General features: G+C 37.7%; 1 protein-coding gene across 1 annotated transcript in view; it reads right to left on the reverse strand.

The window, feature by feature from the left end:
* LOC150076380 (uncharacterized) overlaps positions 1-23804 on the reverse strand; it is a 178577-nt gene that overhangs the window by 108999 nt on the left and 45774 nt on the right. Inside the window, exon 3 of the mRNA XM_090387342.1 lies at positions 7034-7190. Coding sequence (XP_090243468.1) covers positions 7034-7190 — 157 coding nt within the window. The remainder of the gene's footprint in view (positions 1-7033; positions 7191-23804) is intronic.

Raw genomic sequence — 23804 nt, forward strand, 5'->3', positions numbered from 1 at the left:
CTCTCTCTCTGCACATCTGAGCACAATCGAACCTCATAAACCTCAACAGATCTATTTGTCTTTGTTGAGTATTCTAATGTTTATCACATTATTATCAAATCAATGGGTTTGCACCCAATCCACACTTGCATAGCATCGTTTGAGATGGTTCTGCAGGCCTGCATCATCCAGCAAAGCATTCCTCTGGGCAGACAACCTACATCTCTTCAAAAGAGAATGCTGAATTCTTACTCCACAAGCCCCACATGCATACATTGCCACAGGGTCAAACAAACACTAATAAAGCATGTCCAAAGTTTTACCCTTTATGCCCTACTGTACTCTTACCAATTTCTTTCTTTTTGAATACACAATTCTTACTTTATCTCTAATGTGCTTCACATGGGATGAAAAGGTATGCCTTGCATCGATTATGACTCCTAAATATTTGATCCAGGGAGTAAACATGACTGATTTTCCCAGTATCCAGACTGTAGGGTGCCTTCCTGTACTTAAAGCACCTTTTAACAAAACCATTTTGGTTTACCTTGTAGATATCTCTAATTTGTGCATTTTAACCCATTCCTCCAGTTGTCAAATAGCTATCTTAGCATTTACTTCAATTTGTAGCCTAGAGTCACCAAATATCAAAACATATGGGGTACCTCTTGTAATGCTTCTAGTGATCTCATTATATTTTGTTTGCATGACTATGCTTCTATCACAAAAATAATTTCTTATTGCCTTATAGATATTACAGGACATTTAGTTATTCTCAAATGTCTCAAACACACTTTCCCATCACAGTCCATCAAATGTCCCCCTAAAGTCAAAAAACATGCCCACAACATACTTAGACTGTACAAATCTAACTCTGTCCATCATAGTGGCAACAGCATCTACAATGGAGCAATTCCTTTTATACCTAAACTGATATTCAGGGATCATTTCCATAATCTAATAAATCTCATCAACTCTTTTTATAAAGATTCTCTCAAGCACTTTGCCCAGCACTAGCAAAATGGCTTTGGGCCTGTATGACCCAGGATCATCTTTATCTTCATCAGGATGTTTAATATAATCTTAATCAGAGCCTCCTTCCACATAAGAGGAAAGACACCATCCATCAAACAGGAGTTATATACTTCCAGTAGAATCACTCCATGTTTCTCTACAAATCTCTTTACTACTTCCACTTCAAGTAAATCCTTTCCAGGGGGCTTTCCACTTCTTGCTAATCTAACAGCCTCATTCAACTAAGAACAACTTCTTAATGAAGCTATTAGATTAAGAAGGGCTCAGCACTCCCATCACCTTTGTACTCTCTATTTTCCTACCTAATCACTACCTAGATAGATATCCAGAGTATCTATCCCCTCTCTATTCTCTGGGAAAAGAAACTCCAAAATCTCCTCCATAGTCTCCTCCCATTCTATTGTACCCAAAGTACGAAGTCTTTTCACTACGTGAATAACTGCTATCTTCAATTTATCAAATAATTTGGTAATGTAACCCCCAAAGATTTTTTGGGGCATATCAAGTGATGTTGTGGTACATTGGGGGCCTGCATCCAATTGATGCACTAGGGCAAACGTGATTGCCCTGTGGTTAGAGTTAGTGAAAGTTTCATTTACTTTCCAGTTAAAGAATTTATGTGCTACAGACAGGGTGGCCATGATCACATCATTAGTACTCTCCCACACAGTTAAGCTAAAGGTGAGATGATTGATATGTTGGTTTAAAATCATGAAGGGAGGTTACTATGTAATTCCCCAATTGCTGCCCACTGCAGTTACCACAGGTAGAATCGATGTGACTATGCCATAGTTGGGACTTACATTTACTGTCTGTAGAGGCTAAAGTGTAGTTATATGCTGCAGATAAACTCCATAAGGAGTGCACAAACCATGTAGTTTAATTAAAGTGAGAGCAGGATTGCATAGAATCTCTTAAATCTGGCATCCTCAGGCTCACAGCATATTCTGGATTTTTAAAAATTATGGTGTTTTGAAGGTTATGCATATAACCTAAGTATTCAAAGAAATTTGTTATTTTTTTTTAAACAATACAGTAGCTATAATCCCTAAAATATCCACAGAATGATAGTCCAGCATTAAGCCAAAATGTTAACCCATACTGTCCAGTGAGCAATGCAATTGATCTGGTAGATAATCACAATACCCATGCCAGAGATTCCTCTGGTATGGGTATTGTGATTATCCAATATTTATTAATATTAGGCATAAATATCAATATGATTTCAGCAATCAAATTGCCTTAAAAACTAAATACATATACTAGTTCACAGTACTATACTGCAAATTGGTATTGAATGGCCCATAAAATGAATGATTTTGTGAAAAAGTCCCAGATACATAGTAACTAGGACAAACAGTCTAGTAAAAAAAAAAAGAAAGTGGTGTTTGGAAATTATTAATGGAACATAATATATAAATATGGCACCTGCAATGCTTTTTTTTTAAGTTGCCAATCTATTTTCCTTCTATCTTTGTATGGTCAACTAACCTCAGAGAAATATTCAAAAAGTTCTAGATTTTTTGAGATTCTACTGTACTAAGTACATTGCTACTGTTATCCAGAATAAATCGCCACTACCAACAGGCAAACCTATCTTCATGAAACCAGTACGGATTCAAACCAGGTCGATCCACAGTAGATGCACTCCAAAGCCTAATTGCCCAAGCACAAGAATCTGAGAAAAAATACGTGCTAGCTATCTCAATTGATTTTGCCAGGGCGTTCGACACCCTATGGTGGCCAAGCGTCCTGGGTTGGCTCCAGGAGGCAGAGGTTCCTGGCAACCTCTTCAATATGCTTAAAAGCTATCTCACCGACAGAGCAATCAAGATAAAAGCTCCCTACAAAGAAATAGAAAGAAAAATATATAGAGGGTGCCCACAGGTGTCAGTACTTGGACCAACAATGTGGAACCTCCTGATGGACCAGTTTCTAAACAAGGATCTGGAAGGGGTCTGCTCACAAGCCTTCGCGGACGACCTCATCTTAACAATAGAAGCTAATTCCAGGGCACAACTGGAAATACTGGCAAACCGTGCTGTGCAAATTCTCCAAGACTGGGCCACACACCATTTACTACAAATCTCACCGACGAAGACCAACTCCATATTCTTAAAGGGAACACTGAACATCCACAGACCACCCCAAATTAAAATTGGCACTAGAACAATAAGGCTCAGCACAGAGCTCAAATACTTGGGCGTCATCTTGGATACCCGCTTATCCTTCAAACCACACCTAAACTACGTAAGAAGAAAAATAAGAAACTGCACTGCCTTAATAAACAGAATTGCCCGAAGAGACTAGGGATTGAAACAGAGAACGATGATGTTTTATTATAAAGCAGCCTTCTTACCAATCGCAACATACGCAGCTGGTGCCTGGTACAAAAAGGCCAGCACAGCTGCAAACCTAAGAATACTTAATTCCATACATAGAATCATGCTACTCACTGCTACTCGTGCCTGCAGCACAGTGAGCACACACGCTCTGCAAGTCATCGCAGGAACCCTCCCCTTAGACCTAGAGGTGGTGAGAAGAGGCATCCTCCATGGGCTCGCTAAAGGCAATGCTTGTACACACCTTGACTTCAATGGAGATCCAGGAAATAACCGCATTGCGGAAAAAAGAAGACTCCAGACCCACTTGCTGCAGGCATGGCAGGCACAATGGGATGTCTCCATTAAAGGTCGGATAACAAATAAATTCTTTCCAAATATACATAGATTCCAACCTAAATTACCAACCTGGTACGCACCTGGTCTGTTTGTGATGTACCTACTCACAGGACATGGTGCCTTAAACGCCAAACTAACAACCCTGGGAATAATTGAAAATCCAAATTGCACTTGTGGCATTCCAGAAACTTGGTCGCATCTAATGTATGACTGCCACCAATACGATGACATCCGCTGCCAGCTGGTGACAAGACTACAACATTCACCCAAGGATCAGAAGCAATTCATTCTGGACGATAAAGGACCATACATGGCATTCACCGAATTTGCACAGAAACTGTTTAACAGACACCGAGCTACACTAGCCCAACAAGCAAATAACAACACAACTGGAAACTAAATGGACAAGCTACTATTCCCACAACAAATTCCATACCTCCAATGAGAATAAAAGGACATGGCCTACAACTCTGCGACTGACTGAACCCTGAATCTGCAAAAGCCCACGTGGACCTGAACCATGCAGCTTCACTGCCATCAAGACTCGTTGGGGACCAGAATCGAGCACCTGACTCGATTCCTTTCCAAACCTACCACGGCGGGGCGGAGACTCCTTGTCCCCTCGCCGAACCCCCCCCCTTTCCTCTCTGGTGAGGCATGGGCATGCCTCACTGACCAACTGGGGGCATCTTCTCTATCGCTCCCATATTTCTATCTTTACCCCCCAGTCTTCTGTCTCCCCTCCTACTCTATCTATATACAATGCGAACGTCCCACACACTAAATTTAACAACACTCAAAATAATCTTAGCCCAGTCTCGGCCTATCCATCTATGTAATATCAAACCCCCCAGTGGTGTATATAGGCATACAACATATGGTGTATGCAGACAAGTGAAATGAGTATATACATGTGCATATACATACATATTATGATTTTTTTTTTTTTTTTTTAAGGTCCTAGCCGCCGAAATCTCAGGAAACTAAGCGGCAGGACCTGCCAGGGTAACTAAGTCTACTGGGTTCCTCGTCTGCCTCCACGGGGCGAAGGTGGGGCAACGTTGGGCTCCAACAGGGGCCCAGCGGCTAAATGACCAGATGAACAACGGTACACGACATTACACATGTACAATACCCACACACTTTTAAATCTCTGGCATTCCCAGCAAACTGGTACACCCACAATGAAAGCAACGCGGAGATGGGGAAACCCCTGGTGCCGCATGACATCAATATACCTTACACCTTACTAAGTACATTAAAAAGTACCTAAATAGTTAAGTGTATGCAATGACTTGTTCATCTTTTTTTTTTAATGATTTTTACTTGTGGATCAATTTTGAGAATAGTCCATTAGTGAAAACAGAAAATGCTTATAGTCACCCTGCTAGTTATCAATGAATTACATATTTGTTTTACTTTATGTTAAAAATTAAGGGTTTAATTAAGAAATTCAGATTTTAAGAATACTACTTCACTACACAATTATTCAGCAAAATTATCAGCACTTGTTCTGAATAAAATGGTTTAAAAAATTAACAAAGGTATCAAAATCACTACTCAATCATTCAACACAGCATATGACAATGTAACAAAACCCCAAGGACTCACATCTGGTGAGTATGGGCTTGGCATACCCAGGGCCCTGAGCTGGACATCATCATTCTTCTCTTCCTTAGTGATTCCCTTTTATCTCTCTCTCTCTCTCTCTCTCTCTCTCTCTCTGGGTAGTTCAGAATTTTTTTTTTTTTTTTTTGGCTGGTGCAGCATAAGCCTCAGGCTTCCTTGCACCATATGGCTAATAATAATAATAATAACTTGGGAAAGAGTTTATTTTCAAAATCTAAAATTAAGTAGTTTAATACTTATGGTATTAAGTTTAAATGAGTCCAGAAGACATTCCTATCTTTTTTTTTTCTCTCTACTTTAAAAACAAATACAGTAGATTCTCAATTTTCCGGGATAGATGGTAAAAAACAAATCCCGGATAATCGATTTCCCGGTTAATCCAAAAATACAAAAACCCCCGACAAACGTAAAAGATATGTTCCAGGACTTCTTACTTCGTCGAGTTTTACGTAACTTAGGAATGACTAATAACATATTGCTACTATATTATTATTAACAAATCTGAATTCTGCACGATACTTGTTAATGTTTGGTCATTTTGATACATCTTTATTATAATGATTCCTTAGAGATTTAACAGATACACTATTTTCAAACTTTTGAATAATTCCAAGTTTTTGTTTAACTGAAAGTGCAACTCTTTTGCATTTACCCATCATTTTCGTGATTTCTAAACAAAAAAAAAATTTACTATAAAAAAAAATTCCAACATCCCTGACACAAATAACGAAACAAAATTTGTCCTTTTGTGCTGCAACGGAACACAACAATCGACGCAATGCACTAAAACAAACTAAACATTTGGTCTCTCGCTCTTTTTTTTTTTTTTTTTTTCTTTTTTTTTGAGCAACAGGTGTGAAGACAGCGGGGATTGCAAGATAATAGGTACACTAATCTCCCAATGACGACTTATAATACTGCTTGTCGCTTATTTACAACTTGCAAAATATCTGTTTATACCTATTCTAGTTACTACTTGAATTTTTTTTGATTTCTGGTTGATTTTTTTTTTTTTTTTATTTGGGGTTGACATGTCCCGGTTAATCTGATCCCAGTTAATCGAGAGTCTGCTGTATTCTTTATTTGTCACAGAACAGATATTCTTTCTTTGTCACTAAATACAAAGCTTGATGTGCAACAGAATCACATATATTTGCATTTATATACAAAAAGAGCAATATATTATTGGATTCATAACAATTCAGCTACAGTTATATAAAACTCCATCTGATGAGAAGTTCTGAAAATTTAGTGGTGCCAAAAAAGTTGGGTGGTAGGCTAAAATTAAATTTATGGAATAAATCAAAAATACTTAACATTTATCATCTCTGTGTTACTAAGTTTGCTGTAATTTATAAACATTATCAAGGTCCAAATCAGATTTTCTAATTTTGAATATACATAATCTAAAAGTTCTGCTGTTCAAATGTATTTATTTCTATTTAAATTATATTTGCACAAAGAAGTACTAGAAGCATTTAATACTTAATACTTTTTTGCTCATTAGTATCTCTGCAGATATAGTTAATGCTTAAGTACAATTTTGCAGTATAAACTGCCTAGCTAATAGATGTCATTATGGTGATTGTAAGAGTGACATCATCCCAGTAGAAAAAAACTGAAAAGCAAGGTTCCTGCACACAATTTGTAACCCACATATGAAAGGCTAAAATATTATTATAGGCAGCATATATAACCATGACACTTACTTGGAGAACTAGTTTTTACTACTTCCAAGTGATGAGAACTGGAACATTCAAACTTTTTCATGCTTGGACGGACAACTAGTTTTCGACCCTTTAAATGGGGAGCTTCAGCTATCATTCCTTTACATCCAGCATAACGTATCTGAAAGGCTGATGGTTTGTAATGTTCATGTAAATGGAACAAATTTATTTCCTTTTGGCAAAGTGCATTCTGGATCTATAAAAATTTAATGATATTACATTTTCTCATGTTATATTTAATTTAATAGACAATATGAAGTATCTTATATTACAATAATTATATATACTATATAATATCAGTGTAAATACACCATAGTTTACCCATAAATTTAACTACATAAGTAGTGTAGCGGCATCATTCGATTTTATCTCATATTGTAGCTACCTTCACAAAGAGATACAAGGTATTGCACTACTTCGAATAAATAATGCTTCTCTATTATTCGAAGTAGTACAATACCTAGTATCTCGTTATGAAGGTAGCCGCAATATGAGATAAAACTGAATGATGCCGTTACACTACTTATGGAGTTAAAACTTACGGGTAAACTAAGGTGTATTTACACTAATATTATACAGTTAATTTCAACCCATAACATATTATGCCTTGTGCATTTAGTCTTCAACATATTATCATTATCTTCACCATATGGCATCTCTCATATTGTGGAATTAACTTCACAACCGTGATGGCATGTCTGCATTATCAGGGTACCAGCCACCCACCGATGAGTGAGCCAACAAGCTTCAAAATGCAGCTGAGTGGTAGTGCCCTCTGAGAATAAATAACAATAGTCTCCTCTACTAGAGAATCGTTATTTATTCAAAGTAGTGCAATACCTGGTATCTCGTTGTGAAGGTAGCCACAATATGAGATAAAATCACACAATGCCATTATGCTACTTATGCAGTTAAACTTATGGGTAAACTATGGTGCATTTACACTGATATTATATAGTTAATTTCAACCCATAACATATTATACCTTGTGCATTTAGTCTTCAATATAATAATTACAGTACATATATATCTACATTAAACTCTTGTTTCAGAAAGAGAACTCTGATTCTTATCTACTATATAGATAGTACTATAAGTCACACTATCTACTTATAGATAGTATGACTAATAGCAATAAGAATCTATGTAAGACTGTTTTTCTAATTGTTAAATATTATAACAACAGACAGCCTTCAAACATGGTTGGTTTCTGTAAAAATTCAAAATTGACTTTTCCTTAGAAACAGTGATATAACAGAGGATTACATTCCTGATCAAGTATCTGATATTAAATTTTTATAGATGAAAACACAAATAGCATATCTAATCAACTACCAATCATATATAAATTATGCAATAGTACTTATTGTTTATACAGTTATATATGATTACACAGTTATAACTACAGTATATGATTATACAGTTATAACTATAATAATTACTTTGACAGAAGTGTTATTATACTTATTATATTTAGTATATTATACAGTTATAACTATAATAATTACTTTGACAGAAGTGTTATTATACTTATTATATTTAGTATATTATACAGTTAACTATAATAATTACTTTGACAGAAGTGTTATCCCTGTAATGGCTTTTCTGCTAGCTATGTTTCTTTATGTTTCATCACTTGGGAAATCTGTTTCATTTATGAGCCATTCATTTTTATGGATAAAATTAACTAAAAATTATTTTAAAAAATTACAAAAATACACAGACATGTCATGCTAGAGATCTTCAGGAGCAAAAGAACTGGATATAAGTTTCTATGTAAGTAGAATCGGAAAAAGAGATAAAAGATAAAGAGTCAGTATCATGTTTTTGTGTGTGTGGGTCAGAATTCCATAATTACATTTAAATTATTTCTGTTTTAATGATATTATAGCTTGATATATTTTTTTTCATATATGTAAGTTTTATTTCTATTCGGTCTGTATTTGACTATACAGTGTGGAGAAATATATAAAAAAGTGAGTCAAACAGCTGTAAGTAATAAAGTGGCAATTTGCTAGTAATATAAGTACTGTAGAAGCCACTGTACTATAAAAATAAATTGTTGCGTTTCCAGTTATGGTAGTCAAGTTCGGAAAAAAATTTTAAAAAGAGCTTTTTGGTAACTATAAACTTTTCTAATTATTTTCTTAAAACAACTTTCAAATATAACTAACATCACACTTAATCCTTTAAAAATTAAAACTAAACATTGCTAGTAGCAAGGTTTAATAATTCGCTATTGCAAAAAATTAACTGCAGTTTTGTGCCTCTCTCACTCTCACAGTTCCTACTGCTATGGTAAGCAGTATGCATCACTGCTGCAAACCCCAGGGGCTCACATCTGGTGAATAAGGGCTTGGCAAACCCAGGGTCCTGAGTGGATATCATCATTCTTCTCTTTCTTGCTTTCTTAGTGATTCCCTTCTGATTCTCTCTCTCTCTCTCTCTCTCTCTCTCTCTCTCTCTCTCTCTCAGGGTAATTTTTTTTGGGTGGTGCAGCATAAACCTCAGGCTTTCTTGCACCATATGGCTAATAATAATAATAATGAAATGATCTGCTACACTGTGGAAAGCATACCTAAGTTTATTCACAAGAGGTTCGAGAAGAAGAGAAATGCAGTGTAAATGTCACCCACGACATAAGAACTAATAGTACAACTAGAATGGAGTCAATGAACTTAAATGGAGTGTAGCTGAAGTCAGCCGTGAAAATGCAGTAGCACACGCTCTCAAGTGAACTGGGGTTCAAACCCATATGACTACTAAATACAAATAACAATTGTATTTATGATTTATTGTAAATTCCTCTGACCTAGTGGCCATTCCGGAATATAAACAAGAATATTGCCCAACCATATTTCCAGCCATGGAGGGAACTTCACCTTCATATATGTACTTCACTGTTTGTAGGTATATTTTCAGCAATAAAATTTCCTTGAAAGTTACTCAAGAGTATAGAAGTATTATAATTTTTTTTTTTTAAATATTAATTTTTGCACAAAATTTTATAATAACAGAATTTGAACACTAAAACTGTCACTGCTATTGACATAAAAGCCTAAATTCGATATTGTAATATATATATTGCATTTAAGTTGAATCTCAATTAAACTGAACTTGAAAGGAAATCATGCCTCAGATGACAGCAACAAAGCAAAGCTCAAAGCAGCAGGTGTGCTGTGGCTCTGGGCATAACGGGGGGGGGGGGGGGGGAGTTGTCCTCTGAATCACAGCCTTATGAAATGATGAAATGTATTAATAGAAGTATTATAATTTTTTTTTTTAAATATTAATTTTTGCACAAAATTTTATAATAACAGAATTTGAACACTAAAACTGTCACTGCTATTGACATAAAAGCCTAAATTCGATATTGTAATATATATATTGCATTTACGTTGAATCTCAATTAAACTGAACTTGAAAGGAAATCATGCCTCAGATGACAGCAACAAAGCAAAGGGCTCAAAGCAGCAGGTGTGCTGTGGCTCTGGGCATAACGGGGGGGGGGGTTGTCCTCTGAATCACAGCCTTATGAAATGATGAAATGTACTAATCGTTTGATGTTTGCAGATCTCTCTGCAATGGGACATGATACAGCCAAAGGGAAAGGGAACGTTTTTGTGTGTTCGATGTGTAGAGTGTGAGGATATTATGCGTAAACTCAGCGTTCTGATAAGTGTCTATGAGAGCTTGAAGGACAGGATGGATGGTATCAAAGAAATTAAATTGGGAAGCACCATCAAGTCCTCAGACCCAGTCCTCAACCCAGAGCTTGCACTTGTGCATCAGGCAATACAGTGTGAATCTCCAAGGCGGAATGCACTGGTCCCACAGGGAGATATCTATTGTTGGTGACTCTACTGTCAGGGAAAAAACAGGAAATATATTGTGCAAAAAGGATAGGTGCAATAGGACCACAGTATGTCTGCCAGGAGCAAAAGTTATTGACGTTATACACTGATGAGCCAAAACATTATGACCAGCGAGTCGTTATGCAAATCGACTATGGCACGTGCGCGGGTCGGGACATGGTATAAAAAACACCTGATACTGAGCTCCGTTGATCAGTGTTAATTTTGTTCTTCAGATGGCAAAGGCAGCGAACTTAAGCGAGTTTGAAAAAGGCCAAATTGTAATGGCCAAACGACTGGGTCAGAGCATATCCGAAATGGCACGGCTGGTGGGGTGCTCACGGTCAGCCGTGGTTAGTACCTACCGAAAGTGGTCCAAGTAGGGAAAACCCATCAACTGCCAGCGAGGTGTTGGACGACCACAGTTCATCGATGCTCAAGGTGAGCAAAGGCTCTTCCGGATGGTATGTTGCAACAGAAGAGCAACTGTGGTGCAACTCGCCAGTAATTTGGAATACTGGTGATGGGAGTAATGTGTCACAACACACAGTACATTGAATCCTGCTGAAAATGGGGCTGTGCAGCTGCAGGCCACTACGAGTGCCCATGCTAACTATGGTTCACAGGCCACAGCGCCTACACTGGGCACACAAGAATCGAAACTTGACCTTGAGTGATTGGAAGAAGGTCATCTGGTACGATGAATCATATTTCCTGTTGCACCATGTGGACGGCCCCAGCTGGCCTACTGCTGAAGTGGAGGCACTGTGGGATGTGCAATCAGAAATCAATACATAGCTAAGATCCAGGAACAGAAGCAGCATACATGGGAGCACCTGGTTTCTGAGAGAGGAAACAGTGATCCTTGGTGAGTGGTTTTTCATGTGACCACGAACAAGCTTCCAAGAGGTGAAGTTATCCCAGCAACCAGGAAGCCACAAGGAGAATATACCAAGATGTGGAAAGACTCCATTAATAACATCTTGGATCCATGTTTCTGGAACACCAGGACCCAATTATGCCGGAACAACTGCTGCTATGCCATCAAAACAGTACCTACACCACAGCAGAAGTAGAGGAACCTTTCACCAGGGTTGACCTGGAAAATGCAGCCGCCAAACTACGGAACAAGAAAACACCAGGTGTGGATCTCCTAGAGCCCGAAATCGTAAAAAAGGCTGCTGAAGCCATTCCCAATCAAATACTAAACCTTTTCAAGAGATGCTTAAAAGAAGGATACTTCCCCCTCGCATGGAGGGCGGCAGCGCCCTCTTAAAAAATCCTTGTCTTGAAAAAATCCTACAAAGCAACAGGATCTCCTGGGGTCCTATCGACTCATAGCACTATTGACAGTGTTAAGCAAGCTCCTGGAACACCTATTGCAGAGCAGGAATGAAAATCACTACCCGAACTTAGGACTCCAATCACCAAACCAGTATGGTTTCCGGAGAGGACACTCAACTGTTGATGCCCTGGGGAACATCATCAAAGCAGCCACAACAACAAACAGAAAATACTTTCTTGTCATAGCAGTGGATTTTGGCGGGGCATATGATACCCTCTGGTGGCCAAGCATCCTTGGCAGGCTCCGGGAGGCTAACCTGCCAACCAATCTTTATAAGTGCATTACTACCTACCTGTCAAATAGATCCATCACTGTCACAGCCCTGTACCGCTCAGTCTCAAGATCAGTACATAGAAGATGCCCACAAGGCTCTGTCCTAGGCCCACTTCTCTGGAATGTGGTCCTGGACAGCTTCTTAAACCTCGATATTGGGAATACTAAGACACAGGCCTACATGGACGACCTTGTCCTGATGCTCGCCGAGGATTCTAGAGCTCAACTAGAAATCACTGCAAACTAGGCATTTGCTGCCCTGCAACAATGGACCAGCCAAAATAATCTGACAATATCCCCAACAAAGACAAGTTCAATACTACTTCGGGGAACACTGGACATCAGGGACCCCACCCAAATAAAAATCCAAGGGATCACAATTAAATTAACAACAGAGTTAAAGTATCTTGGCATCATCCTGGACAAGAACTTATCTTTACCCCCCACATTAACTACATCCAGAACAAAGTTAGAAGATATTCCTCTCTCTTCACGAGAATAACTCACAAAGACTGGGGCCTGAGAAAGAAGACCCTCGCCCTCTACCCCAAAACAGTCGTTGTTTGTTATTTGATTTTTTAGGAGCATTAGCAACTAAGGCCATATTGCTCCTGGATATGCGGTGGTCATTCCCTGACCTTTCCGCATCCTCCGTATTTGGTGGTGACGGGCTCGAACCCCGGTCTAATCAAGAAGCGTATGTTACGCACTGCTGCTCCTTCCCACCTGGCTACGGAGGCGCCTCCCAAAACAGTCTTCCTGCCAGTCATCCTATATGCATCGGGAGTCTGGTATCCAGAAGCAATAACTGCAACAAACAGAAGAAAGTTAGAAACTACGCAAAGTGCTGACTGTATTGCATGCTCACTATATCCAGAGCATGCAATACAGTCAGCACCCACACACTCCAGGTCCTCATGGTCACTGTCCCTCTGGACTTTGAAGTCATTCGTTGTGGATTCCTTTACCATCTCTAGAAAGAACTTGTCCATCTAGAATATAAATAGAATCTAGAATAGAAATTGTCCATCAAAGAAAGAATATTACCACAATTATAAAACACTCAGAAATAAAGTGACAGGTATGATAAAAAAGCAAAAAAATACTTATTACAATCATCTTTTCATGGATAAGCAGATTACACAAAAGGATAAATGGAGCATTATAAATAACATGTTAAGTACAAGGAAGAAAAAGTCAAGAGGAAACCAAATTAAAACACTAGTAGAACAAATTTCTGGTGCAAACAAACAATATGAGGCTGCAAATAGATTTGCCAAAGCTGTATTAGATCTCAACAGATATTTAATACATTATTGCCAAGATTCTTTTACTCAACAAGACAGGCTTCCTCAGATAATGAACTCTTGTGTAGTCTTAGCTCCACATTATACTGCGATTCTTAAAATTATAGAACAATTAAAGAACAAGAAATCTTACAGACTGGACTGTATTTACAGTAACTGAGGTAAAGAGAAACAAAAAACAGTTCTCTGTTCTCTTGGTAGAGCTAATAGCAAGGATGTTAGAGTCGGGAAGCTATTCTACAAATGTAAGGTAATTCCTATATATAAAAAGGGACCACCTGATGACTTTTGCAATTACAGACCAATAACAATACAGTCAATTTTACATAAGATGATAGAAAATTATATATTTTCCCATATAAGCAAATATTTACATCAATATGGACTGTTAAACAACTCTCTATTCTCATATCAGAAGGGCAAGAGCACACAGACATTATTAGAGAACTTAGTAGACTCTCTAAACTTACATTTAAATGGAGCATTATGGATTTTCATATTGATTTTCAAGTTATTCATATTGATTTTATTTATCTATAAATAAAACCAATTTGATTGGATACTATGATGTAGTCACAAAAGAACTGGATGCAGGGAATAACTTTGATATTATATATTTGGATCTTAGAAAGGCTTTTGATACTGTTGCGCATGGAAGACTGCTGCACAAATTGGAGAAGTGTGGCATTGGAGGCAAATTGCTGCTATGGATAAAGGGATGGTTGAGTGGCAGAAGACAGAGAGTGGTAATCAATGGACACTGCTCAACGTGGACTAATGTTATTAGTGGAGTTCCTCAGGGTTCAGTGTTGGGTCCATTGTTGTTTTCTGTATTTATAAATGATATTGATGATGGTGTATCAGGCTTAATGTCCAAGTTTGCAGACGATACAAAGGTTGGCAGGGTTGTTAAGGACACTACTGATACTATGCTGCTGCAACAGGATCTGGAAAGGTTGAGCAGATGGGCTGAGAGGTGGCAAATGAAGTTTAACATTGACAAATGTAAAGTACTACATATGGGAAACAGTAATCCCAGATCAACGTATCAACTCTGTGGTACTACGCTGACAGTGGTAGAGAATGAAAAGGACCTGGGGGTAATTGTGCAGGCAGATATGAAGTTCTCTGAGCAGTGCAGACGAGCTGCAAGAGTAGCTCATGGTGTCTTGTCAATGATATACAGGAATTTTTCTAGCAGGGACAGGGATGTGATTATTCCCTTGTATAAGGCATTGGTCAGGCCACACCTTGAGTACTGTATACAGGTCTGGAGGCCTCATTTCAAGAAGGATGTAGAGCTGCTGGAACGAGTACAGAGAAGGGCAACAAGATTAGTGAATGGAACAAAGGGTTGCTCTTACGAAGAAAGGCTTAAGTTTTGCAAATTACAGAGCCTGGAGACTAGGCATCGGCGAGGTGATCTGATAGAGGTGTATAAGGCTTTGAATGGCTTGAGCATGCTCAATGCCGATGGGATTCTTCTTCTTGCTCAGAATAATCACCTGAGAGGGCATAAATTCAAATTGAGGAAGGACGGATGTCGGATAGATGTGCGGAAATTTGCCTTTAGCCAGTGGGCAGTTGGTTTGTGGAATAGACTTCCAGCGCTTGTTGTTGAAGTTGATAGCCTAAACAAATTTAAGGCTCAGCTGGACAGGTATTTCGAACGAATGGAGGGGTGGAGGGGTGAAATGGGAGTAGTGGTTGTTTTTTTTTTTTTTTTTTTTTTGGCTGATGCTGAATAAGCTTGCTTTCTTGCATCATATGCCTCTGCTAATGCTAATGCTAATTGATATCCCAATATTGCAACAGAAATTACTGAAATATGGTATAAGGGGAAGACTCAATCAACTCCTAGCAAATTATTTAACCAAGAGAAAAATAACAGTAGAAGTAGAAAATACAAAGGGAAAATCTTATAATGTAAAGAGAGGCACACATGCTGGGCCAATCATGTTCAACATCTATATAAATGACATATTTGAAGTAATTAAGAACTCTTTTATAAAAATTTACGCAGATGATATAATCTTATATACAACAGGAAAGAATCTAACAAAAATGGAGAATGATTTACAACAGGATGCAATACATTTACAAACTTGGTTGCACGATAATAAATTAGCACTCAGCTTTGAAAAAAACAAAATTTTTGGTAGACCTCCTCATCAAACCTTGGACATTCAACCCTCTATCAAATTGCACAAACATGATTGCCTACATGATCAGAATTTCAAGAATTGCAAATGTCTAACTGTGGAAGAAGTTTCAAATCATTGTTACCTTGGGTTATGGATTGACTACAGTCTAAGTTGGGTAATGCATATAACAAACTTGTACAAAAAAATGAGATTTTATGTGTACTTTTTCTACTACATTAAGAATAAATTAAATCTTAGAACAAAAGTTACCTTATTTTATGCATTAGTGGACTCCCAACTCAATTATTTAATAAATATATGGGCACAAGCAAATAAAACAGAAATAAGGGCAATAAACAACTTAATGAATAGGATTCTGAAACTTTTAATGGGGACAAACTCTTGGAATGACCTGAACAAGAGAAGGCAATTTTTGTTGAAATATAAAATACTGTATCCAGTTCAAAAACTGAAGTTAAATCTATTCTTAAAATATCTTAACACTATTTTTGAAGAGTCGAATCTGCAAAGAAATATCTCACAAAATTTAAGGAACCCAAAAGCAATTACTTTGCCTCACCCTAGGATACTAAATAGATTTGGAGATAGGCACACAATGAATACAATAAACAACTTGTTGGCTAGCACTGATTTCAGGCTCAGGAGAAGTTACCCCATCTCCAAATTAAAATTCCTAATAAGAAAATTCTTGATACTCAATGACACAGTAGATTAGAATTGATATGCAGATAAACTACTACCTCTGTTTACAGTGTGGAATATACTGTGTAGTGACTTCATAGTCTTTTCTATAAGATAACAAATTTGTACAAAACTGTTGTAAAGGAAGAATTACAACTTGTTGTCAAGAAATTTACTTTTCTTAACAAGTTCATTTATTGTAAACGAATTCTCTTGATAAATAAAATTGTATTGTATTGTATTGTTATTAATTATTATTATTAATAATAATAATAATTAATAACAGAGTCTCTCCACTCTGTCTCACAGACATTCTGTCTCTGCTACATGCCTTTTCTGTAGATAATTCCATAGGCACTGTTCTTTTGAATTGACATCTATAATTCCCACTCTCTCTTCCAAACCAGTCCAAACACGTGCCGCAACCAGACAACATTCTTTTACTGTCCAACTTCAAACTCACAGAATCAACTTTTCTTCTTCCTCATTTATTCATTCAACTTCTGTTCTCTGGAATAACCTTCCTTCATATATATTTCCTGAAAATTACAATCTACAGAAGTTCAAGTTTAATATCAATAAATATCTTCTTTCATCTTCTCAAACTTCAACCCATGCATGTTACTAAGTAATATAGATTCTAATACCTCTCATTCAACTGTAAATTTAGAGTTGAATGAGTCTAAATAAGATTTAAATCTAAATTCGACTTTTATTTAGAATATGTGGGTTGCACAGCTTGAGGCACCTTAGAGGAGACTTGATTGAGGTGTTTAAGGCTCTGAAAGGTAAAAGTAAAATGAATAAGGATGAAATTTTCAAGGTTATAAATGATTTTAGAACTAGGAGCCATAAATTCAAGTTACAGGGGGAGATGTTTAGACTGGATTGCAGGAAGTTTTATTTTAGCCAGCGAGTTATTTGTTTTTGTTATTTGGTTTTTAGGAGCATTAGCAACTAAGGCCATATTGCTCCGGGGATATGCGGTGGTCATTCCCTGACCTTTCCGCATCCTCCATTTGGTGGTCACGGGCTCCCATCAAGTTATAAATTACTGGAATAAGTTACCTACATGGGTGGTAGGGGCTGAAAATTTTGGGTAATTCAAAGGTCACCTGGATAGTTACGTATGGGAGGAGGGAAACACATAGGTTGTCTATTTCCTTTTCTTTTATTATTTAATAATTATTTATTTTATTTTATTTTTTATTATTATTATTTTACTCTTTTTTCTTCTCTTTTTGTTTTTTTGGCTGGTGCAGGATAAACTTTAGGCTTCCTTGCACCATATGGTCATTACTAATACTAATACAGTGTACCCTCCTGATTTACAATTGCTTCACTGTATGATCAAATTGGGGAGGGAAATGTGCAAGCAGCCAGGGAAGCAGATTAGCTGAAAAATATCAGTAAGCTAGTAGCAAGGGGATGCAACGTAGAATGAAAGAAGAATAAATAAGAATGAAAGCCAGAATAAATAGGCTGGGCACTGAGTGAACTAGGAATTGTGGTAAAAGGGAATAAATAGCAGTTTTAGTGAAAGAAAGAGTGACCTAGCATGAGGGAAAAAGAGAGTGAATTGGAATGAGTGGAAGAGCAAATGTAATTGGCCAAAAGGATTCAAAGTTAATAATAACTTACATTACTTTATATATACTATCAACACAAACACTATCACTGAATTCTCCCCTGGCCTGCAAAAAACTTGCAGCTAAGCCTGCACCATAACTGAAGAATAACAGTAAGTTGAGGTGCCCAGAGAGTGCAGTGCAGAAAGCAAGATTGAATAAATGAAATGAAAGTCAAAACAATGAATGAAAGTGTGTGTGAGAAAAAGAACACAAACCATAAATGCTACAATTAAGTACACACTAACCCTAGTTTTACTTAGTATTTAAATTTTCACTACACATCATTGCATCCCATCCCACCCACCAGTGTTTGAGAAAAAGATGAATGAGTGAGTGAAAAAATATATATATAAAACTTGGAAAAAAAAAATTATAAAATATAAAAAAAAAAGTATAAAAATAGAATGCAAGTAGAGTGAGAATGCAGATTATGAATGAAGTAAATGTGTCTCTCTCCCACTCCTTTACCTGGTGAGTTCCCCACTGCCACTAACATATCCCACCTCCTGAGCAGAATGGGCAGTTTGACCTTCCTACCAGATTCGACACTACATGGACCTGACAACCATCACAGATGAAGACACACTGCAGCTATGCTGCCGACACGCCACTGGCGATCTGAACTGGGTACTCTAACCCAGTTCCCTTTAAGGGAGGCGACAGGTCTCTGTTTCCTCCCCTTCCTGCCTCCCCAATACTTCGCCTGGTGGGGCTCGTCTCCACTGACCTCTTTAGAGATGCCTTCTCTATCGTCCCCATCCTTCTATCTGTTTTTCTCCCAGTCTTCAGTCTCTCCCCCTCTCTCACTAAACCGAGTACACCCCCCCTAACAATGCCTTCAAATTCTAATCAACGTCTAAATTCTAATGCTTTCTTGTAAATCTCTTTCGGCCAAATTCTAGTGTTCACCCTTTTTTTTTTTTTTTATATATATATATATACAGTAAACCCCCGCTATTCGCAGGGGTTACGTTCCTGAGAAATGCCGCGAATACTGAGTTATGGCTCCCATAGTAATAAATGGGTTCCGTTCCAAAGTATGAAATACTGTATATAAGAAAAACTAGTCTAAAATTTTGTCTATGTATGTATTATATGTACCTTCATAATATGACTATGTACATAGACAGTACATAGTGAAATGCAAGCATATGGCATCGAACTGAAAATAAGAAACAATTTAATATTAAATGTAATATTTATTAGAAATTTCAAACCAGCACGTTCGCTAACTAAAAAACTTATCCCGCCAGTGCTATCACCAGTTTCGCTAAAGTGTTGATAAAGGAGTTTTGCCTTTTCACGAATGATGAGTGAACTTAACGGAATTTTATTTTGAGTTCGGTCTTCTATCCACAGATTTAAAGCTTTTTCCATTTTTTCTAATTTAACATCACGAGTTACAGAGCAAATTTTTGAAGCAATTAGCGCGTTTTCACGGAAACTACGGTGGATTTTTTCTTCCGATTTTTTGATTGATCGTACCGTTGACTCATTGATTTTATAATGTTTTGCCACTGAGGAGACACTTTCACCATTAGAAAATTTATCCAACAACTCAATTTTATTCGCTAATGTCATCACCTTCTTTTCACATTTCCCTTGTTATTCGTAGCCATATTTTTGTACGGGTTAGAAAGAACTTGTCCACAATAAAGTCCCTTTCTTCCATTAACACACTCAAAAAAGTCTGTTTTACACTGCAAAACGGTAGATTTATCATTTTTCTAAGTAAATCAATTTATAAATTGATAAATTTATTCAATTTATAAGCATATAAATTAAAGGCAAATGACGAACCCTTCCATCACAAGCGCATAACACATACTGAACAAGGATTAGCGAGAAACATCCACGCTCGCGATTTTGTCACCCCTCTTCCCCCTACCCACTGAGCGCTGTTTTGACCGGGAAAGATAATTTTAGCCACGCCCATGTATTTTTATGGCGGAAAATGTTCTAAGCCTATATATATAGGCCTAGCCACTGAAATCCGTGGAAATTAGGTGGTGGAGCCTGCCAACATACTTAAATAATTTACTAGGTGCCTGACCTGGCTCCTCGTGGCACAGTGTGGGCAATGGTGGGTCCCAATGGCTAAATGGTCAGAGAAACAACACAACAGACCACTACCCACACTTTTAAATTGCTGGCCTCCACAGAGTTCTCTGTCACTCGCAAAGAATACAACACGGAGATGGGGGGAACCCCTGGTTCCGTCAGACAACTAACGCACTTTACACTTTCATGATCAAATCATTTTACAACAGACTCTCCATAATAAAATACCATTCAGTATACGATATGCAGTAAGCACCGGTCATTGTGATTATGTTGCAAAGCGAACTTTAATTCTATTAAATGGTGATTCTAATAGGTGAAAAGAGGAAGAATATTATCCACATGCTATAAAAGTAGATCACAAATTTACACTTTTCCAATTACCCATTAACAAAATTAAATATGTGAAAACTGGAAGAATATTTTCCAAAAGTTAGTAAAATTAAAATCAATTTATGCTTACATACATAGCTTAATTAATATTGTCATATGTACATACTAACTAATTATATTTCTGTGTACTGATTTTTTTTTGTTTTAAAATTTAAAACAGTAAAAAAGAAAACAAGTAATCAATAACAAAAAACACGGCACGCAAAAATTGCAACTAGTATTAGCATTAGTAGAGGCATATGATGCAAGAAAGCAAGCTTATGCAGCATCAGCCAAAAAAAAACCCTCCCGTTTCACCCCTCTAGACCTGTACACAGTAATCTAGGTGTGGCCTGACCATTGCCTTGTATAATGGGATAATCACTTCCATCTCCCTGCTAGCAAAATTCCTATATATCATTGACAAGACTCCAGGACCTGCCATGGCAGTCCATCTGCACTGCTCAGCGAACTTCATATTTGAATGCACAATTACCCCCAGGTCTTTTCCATTCTCCACTTCCCCGAGTGTAGTACCACACAGTTGGTACATTTCTCTTGGGTTACTACTACCCGTATGCAGTAATTTACATTTATCACTGTTAAACTTCAGTTGCCACTTCTCAGCCCATTTGCCCAACTTATCTAGATCCAGTTGGAGTAGCATACTGCCTTTACTGTCGTTAACAACCCTGCCAACATCTGTATCATCTGCAAATTTGGACATTAAACCTGATCAATATCATTGATAAATAAACAAAACAATAATGGGCCCAACCCTGGGGAACTCCACTAATAACATTTGTCCACGAACAGCAATATCCATTGGTTACCACTCTCTGTCGTCTCTCACTCAACCATCCCTTTATCCATTGTAGCAACTTACCCTTAATGCCATGCCTCTCCGAATTTTACAGCAGTCTACCATGTGCAACAGTATCAAAAGCTTTCCTGAAATCCAAGTATATGATATCAAAATTATTTTTGGCATTCAGTTCCTTTATGACCACATCATAGTATCCAATCAAATTGGTCAGACAAGACCTCCATTTAACAAACCCATGCTGTGTCTTAACTATAACAGCATTCTTGTCTAGATGATCCTGCAATGCTTCTTTAACCAGTGATTCCATTATTTTCTCTGGAACACAAGTTAAACTAACAGGTCTATAGATATCTGTGTCACCTTTTGAACCCCCTTTGTGAATTGGTAATACATTCGCACACCTCCAGTCCATGGGAACCTCCCCAAAGCCCAAGGAAGCTCTCATAATTATGGCTAAGAATTTGCTTACTTCCTTTGCTGCCTCCTGTAATATAACTGGATAGATCCCATCCACCCCAGGTGCCTTTTTTATGTTTAACTTCAACAATTTCTCCTCCACTTTGCTCCCAGTAATTACAAAATCACTTATCTCCCTGTTAGGGTTTGATGAACTTCTGGCACTCCATTCATTGAATAACTCCTTATGTATGAATGTAGATGCAAAATACTCATTCAGTTTATCAGCTACCTGAGCATTAGTAGAGGCATATGATGCAAGAAAGCAAGCTTTTGCAGCATCAGCCAAAAAAAAAAAAAAAAAAAACCGTTCCACTTCACCCCTCCATTCGTTCAAAATACCTGTCCAGCTGAGCCTTAAATTTATTTAGCCTATCAACTTCCACAACAAGGGATGGAAGTCTGTTCCACCAACCAACTACCCGCTGGCTAAAGGCAAATTTCCACACATCTATCCTACATCTGTCTTTCCTCAATTTGAATTTATGCCCTCTCAGGTGATTATTCTGAGAAAAAAGAATCAGTATCCCATCAGCATTGAGCATGCTCAAACCATTCAAGACTTTATACACCTCTATCAGATCACCTCGCCAGTGTCTAGTCTCCAGACACTGTAATTTGCAAAATTTAAGCCTATCTTCGTAAGAGCAACCCTTCGTTCCATTCACTAACCTTGTTGCCCTTCTCTGTACTTGTTCGAGCAGCTCTACATCCTTCTTGAAATGAGGCCTCCAGACCTGTATACAGTACTCAAGGTGCGGCCTGACTATTGCCTTATACAAGGGAATAATCACCTCCCTATCCCTGCAAGAAAAATTCCTGTATATCATTGATAAGACACCATGAGCTACTCTTCCAGCCAGTCTGCAGAGAACTTCATATCTGCCTGCACAATTACCCCCAGGTCCTTTTCATTCTTTACCACTGTCAGTGTAGTACCACTGAGTTGATACGTTACTCGAGGGTTGCTGTTTCCTATATTTAGTACTTTACATTTGTCAATGTTAAACTTCATTTGCCACCTCTCAGCCCATCTGCTCAACCTTTCCAGATCCTGTTGCAGCAGCATAGTCAGTAGCGTCCTTAACAACCCTGCCAACCTTTGTATCATCTGCAAACTTGGACATTAAGCTTGATATACCATCATCAATATTATTTATAAATACAGAAAACAACAATGGACCCAACACTGAACCCTGAGGGACTCCACTAATAACATTAGTTCACGATGAGCAGTGTCCATTAATTACCACTCTCTGTCTTCTGCCACTCAACCATCCCTTTATCCATAGCAACAATTTGCCACCAATGCCACACTGCTCCAATTTGTGCAGCAGTCTTCCATGTGCAACAGTATCAAAAGCCTTTCAAAGATCCAAATATATAATATCAAAGTTATTCCCTGCATCTAGTTCTTTTGTGACTGCATCATAGTATCTAATCAAATTTGTCAGGCAAGACCTTCCCTTAACAAAACCATGCTGTGTCTGAGCTATAACTGAATTGTTGTCAAGATGATCTTGCAGTGCTTCTTAAACCAGTGCCTCCATTAATTTTGCTGGAACAGAAGTTAAACTCACTGGTCTATAATTACTTGTGTCAGCCTTTGATCCTCCTTTGTGAATCGGGGTTATATTTGCACATCTCCAGTCTGTGGGTACCTCCCCTGAGTCCAAGGAAGCTCTCATAATTATGGCTAAAGGATTGCTTACTTCCTTTGCTGCCTCCTTTAATATAACTGGATAGATCCCATCCACCCAGGTGCCTTTCTTGTATTTATCT

This window comes from Mastigoproctus giganteus, chromosome 13 (assembly GCF_048544385.1).
Source record: "Mastigoproctus giganteus isolate SK-2022 chromosome 13, ASM4854438v1, whole genome shotgun sequence".
In the NCBI taxonomy this organism is placed as follows: domain Eukaryota; kingdom Metazoa; phylum Arthropoda; class Arachnida; order Uropygi; family Thelyphonidae; genus Mastigoproctus; species Mastigoproctus giganteus.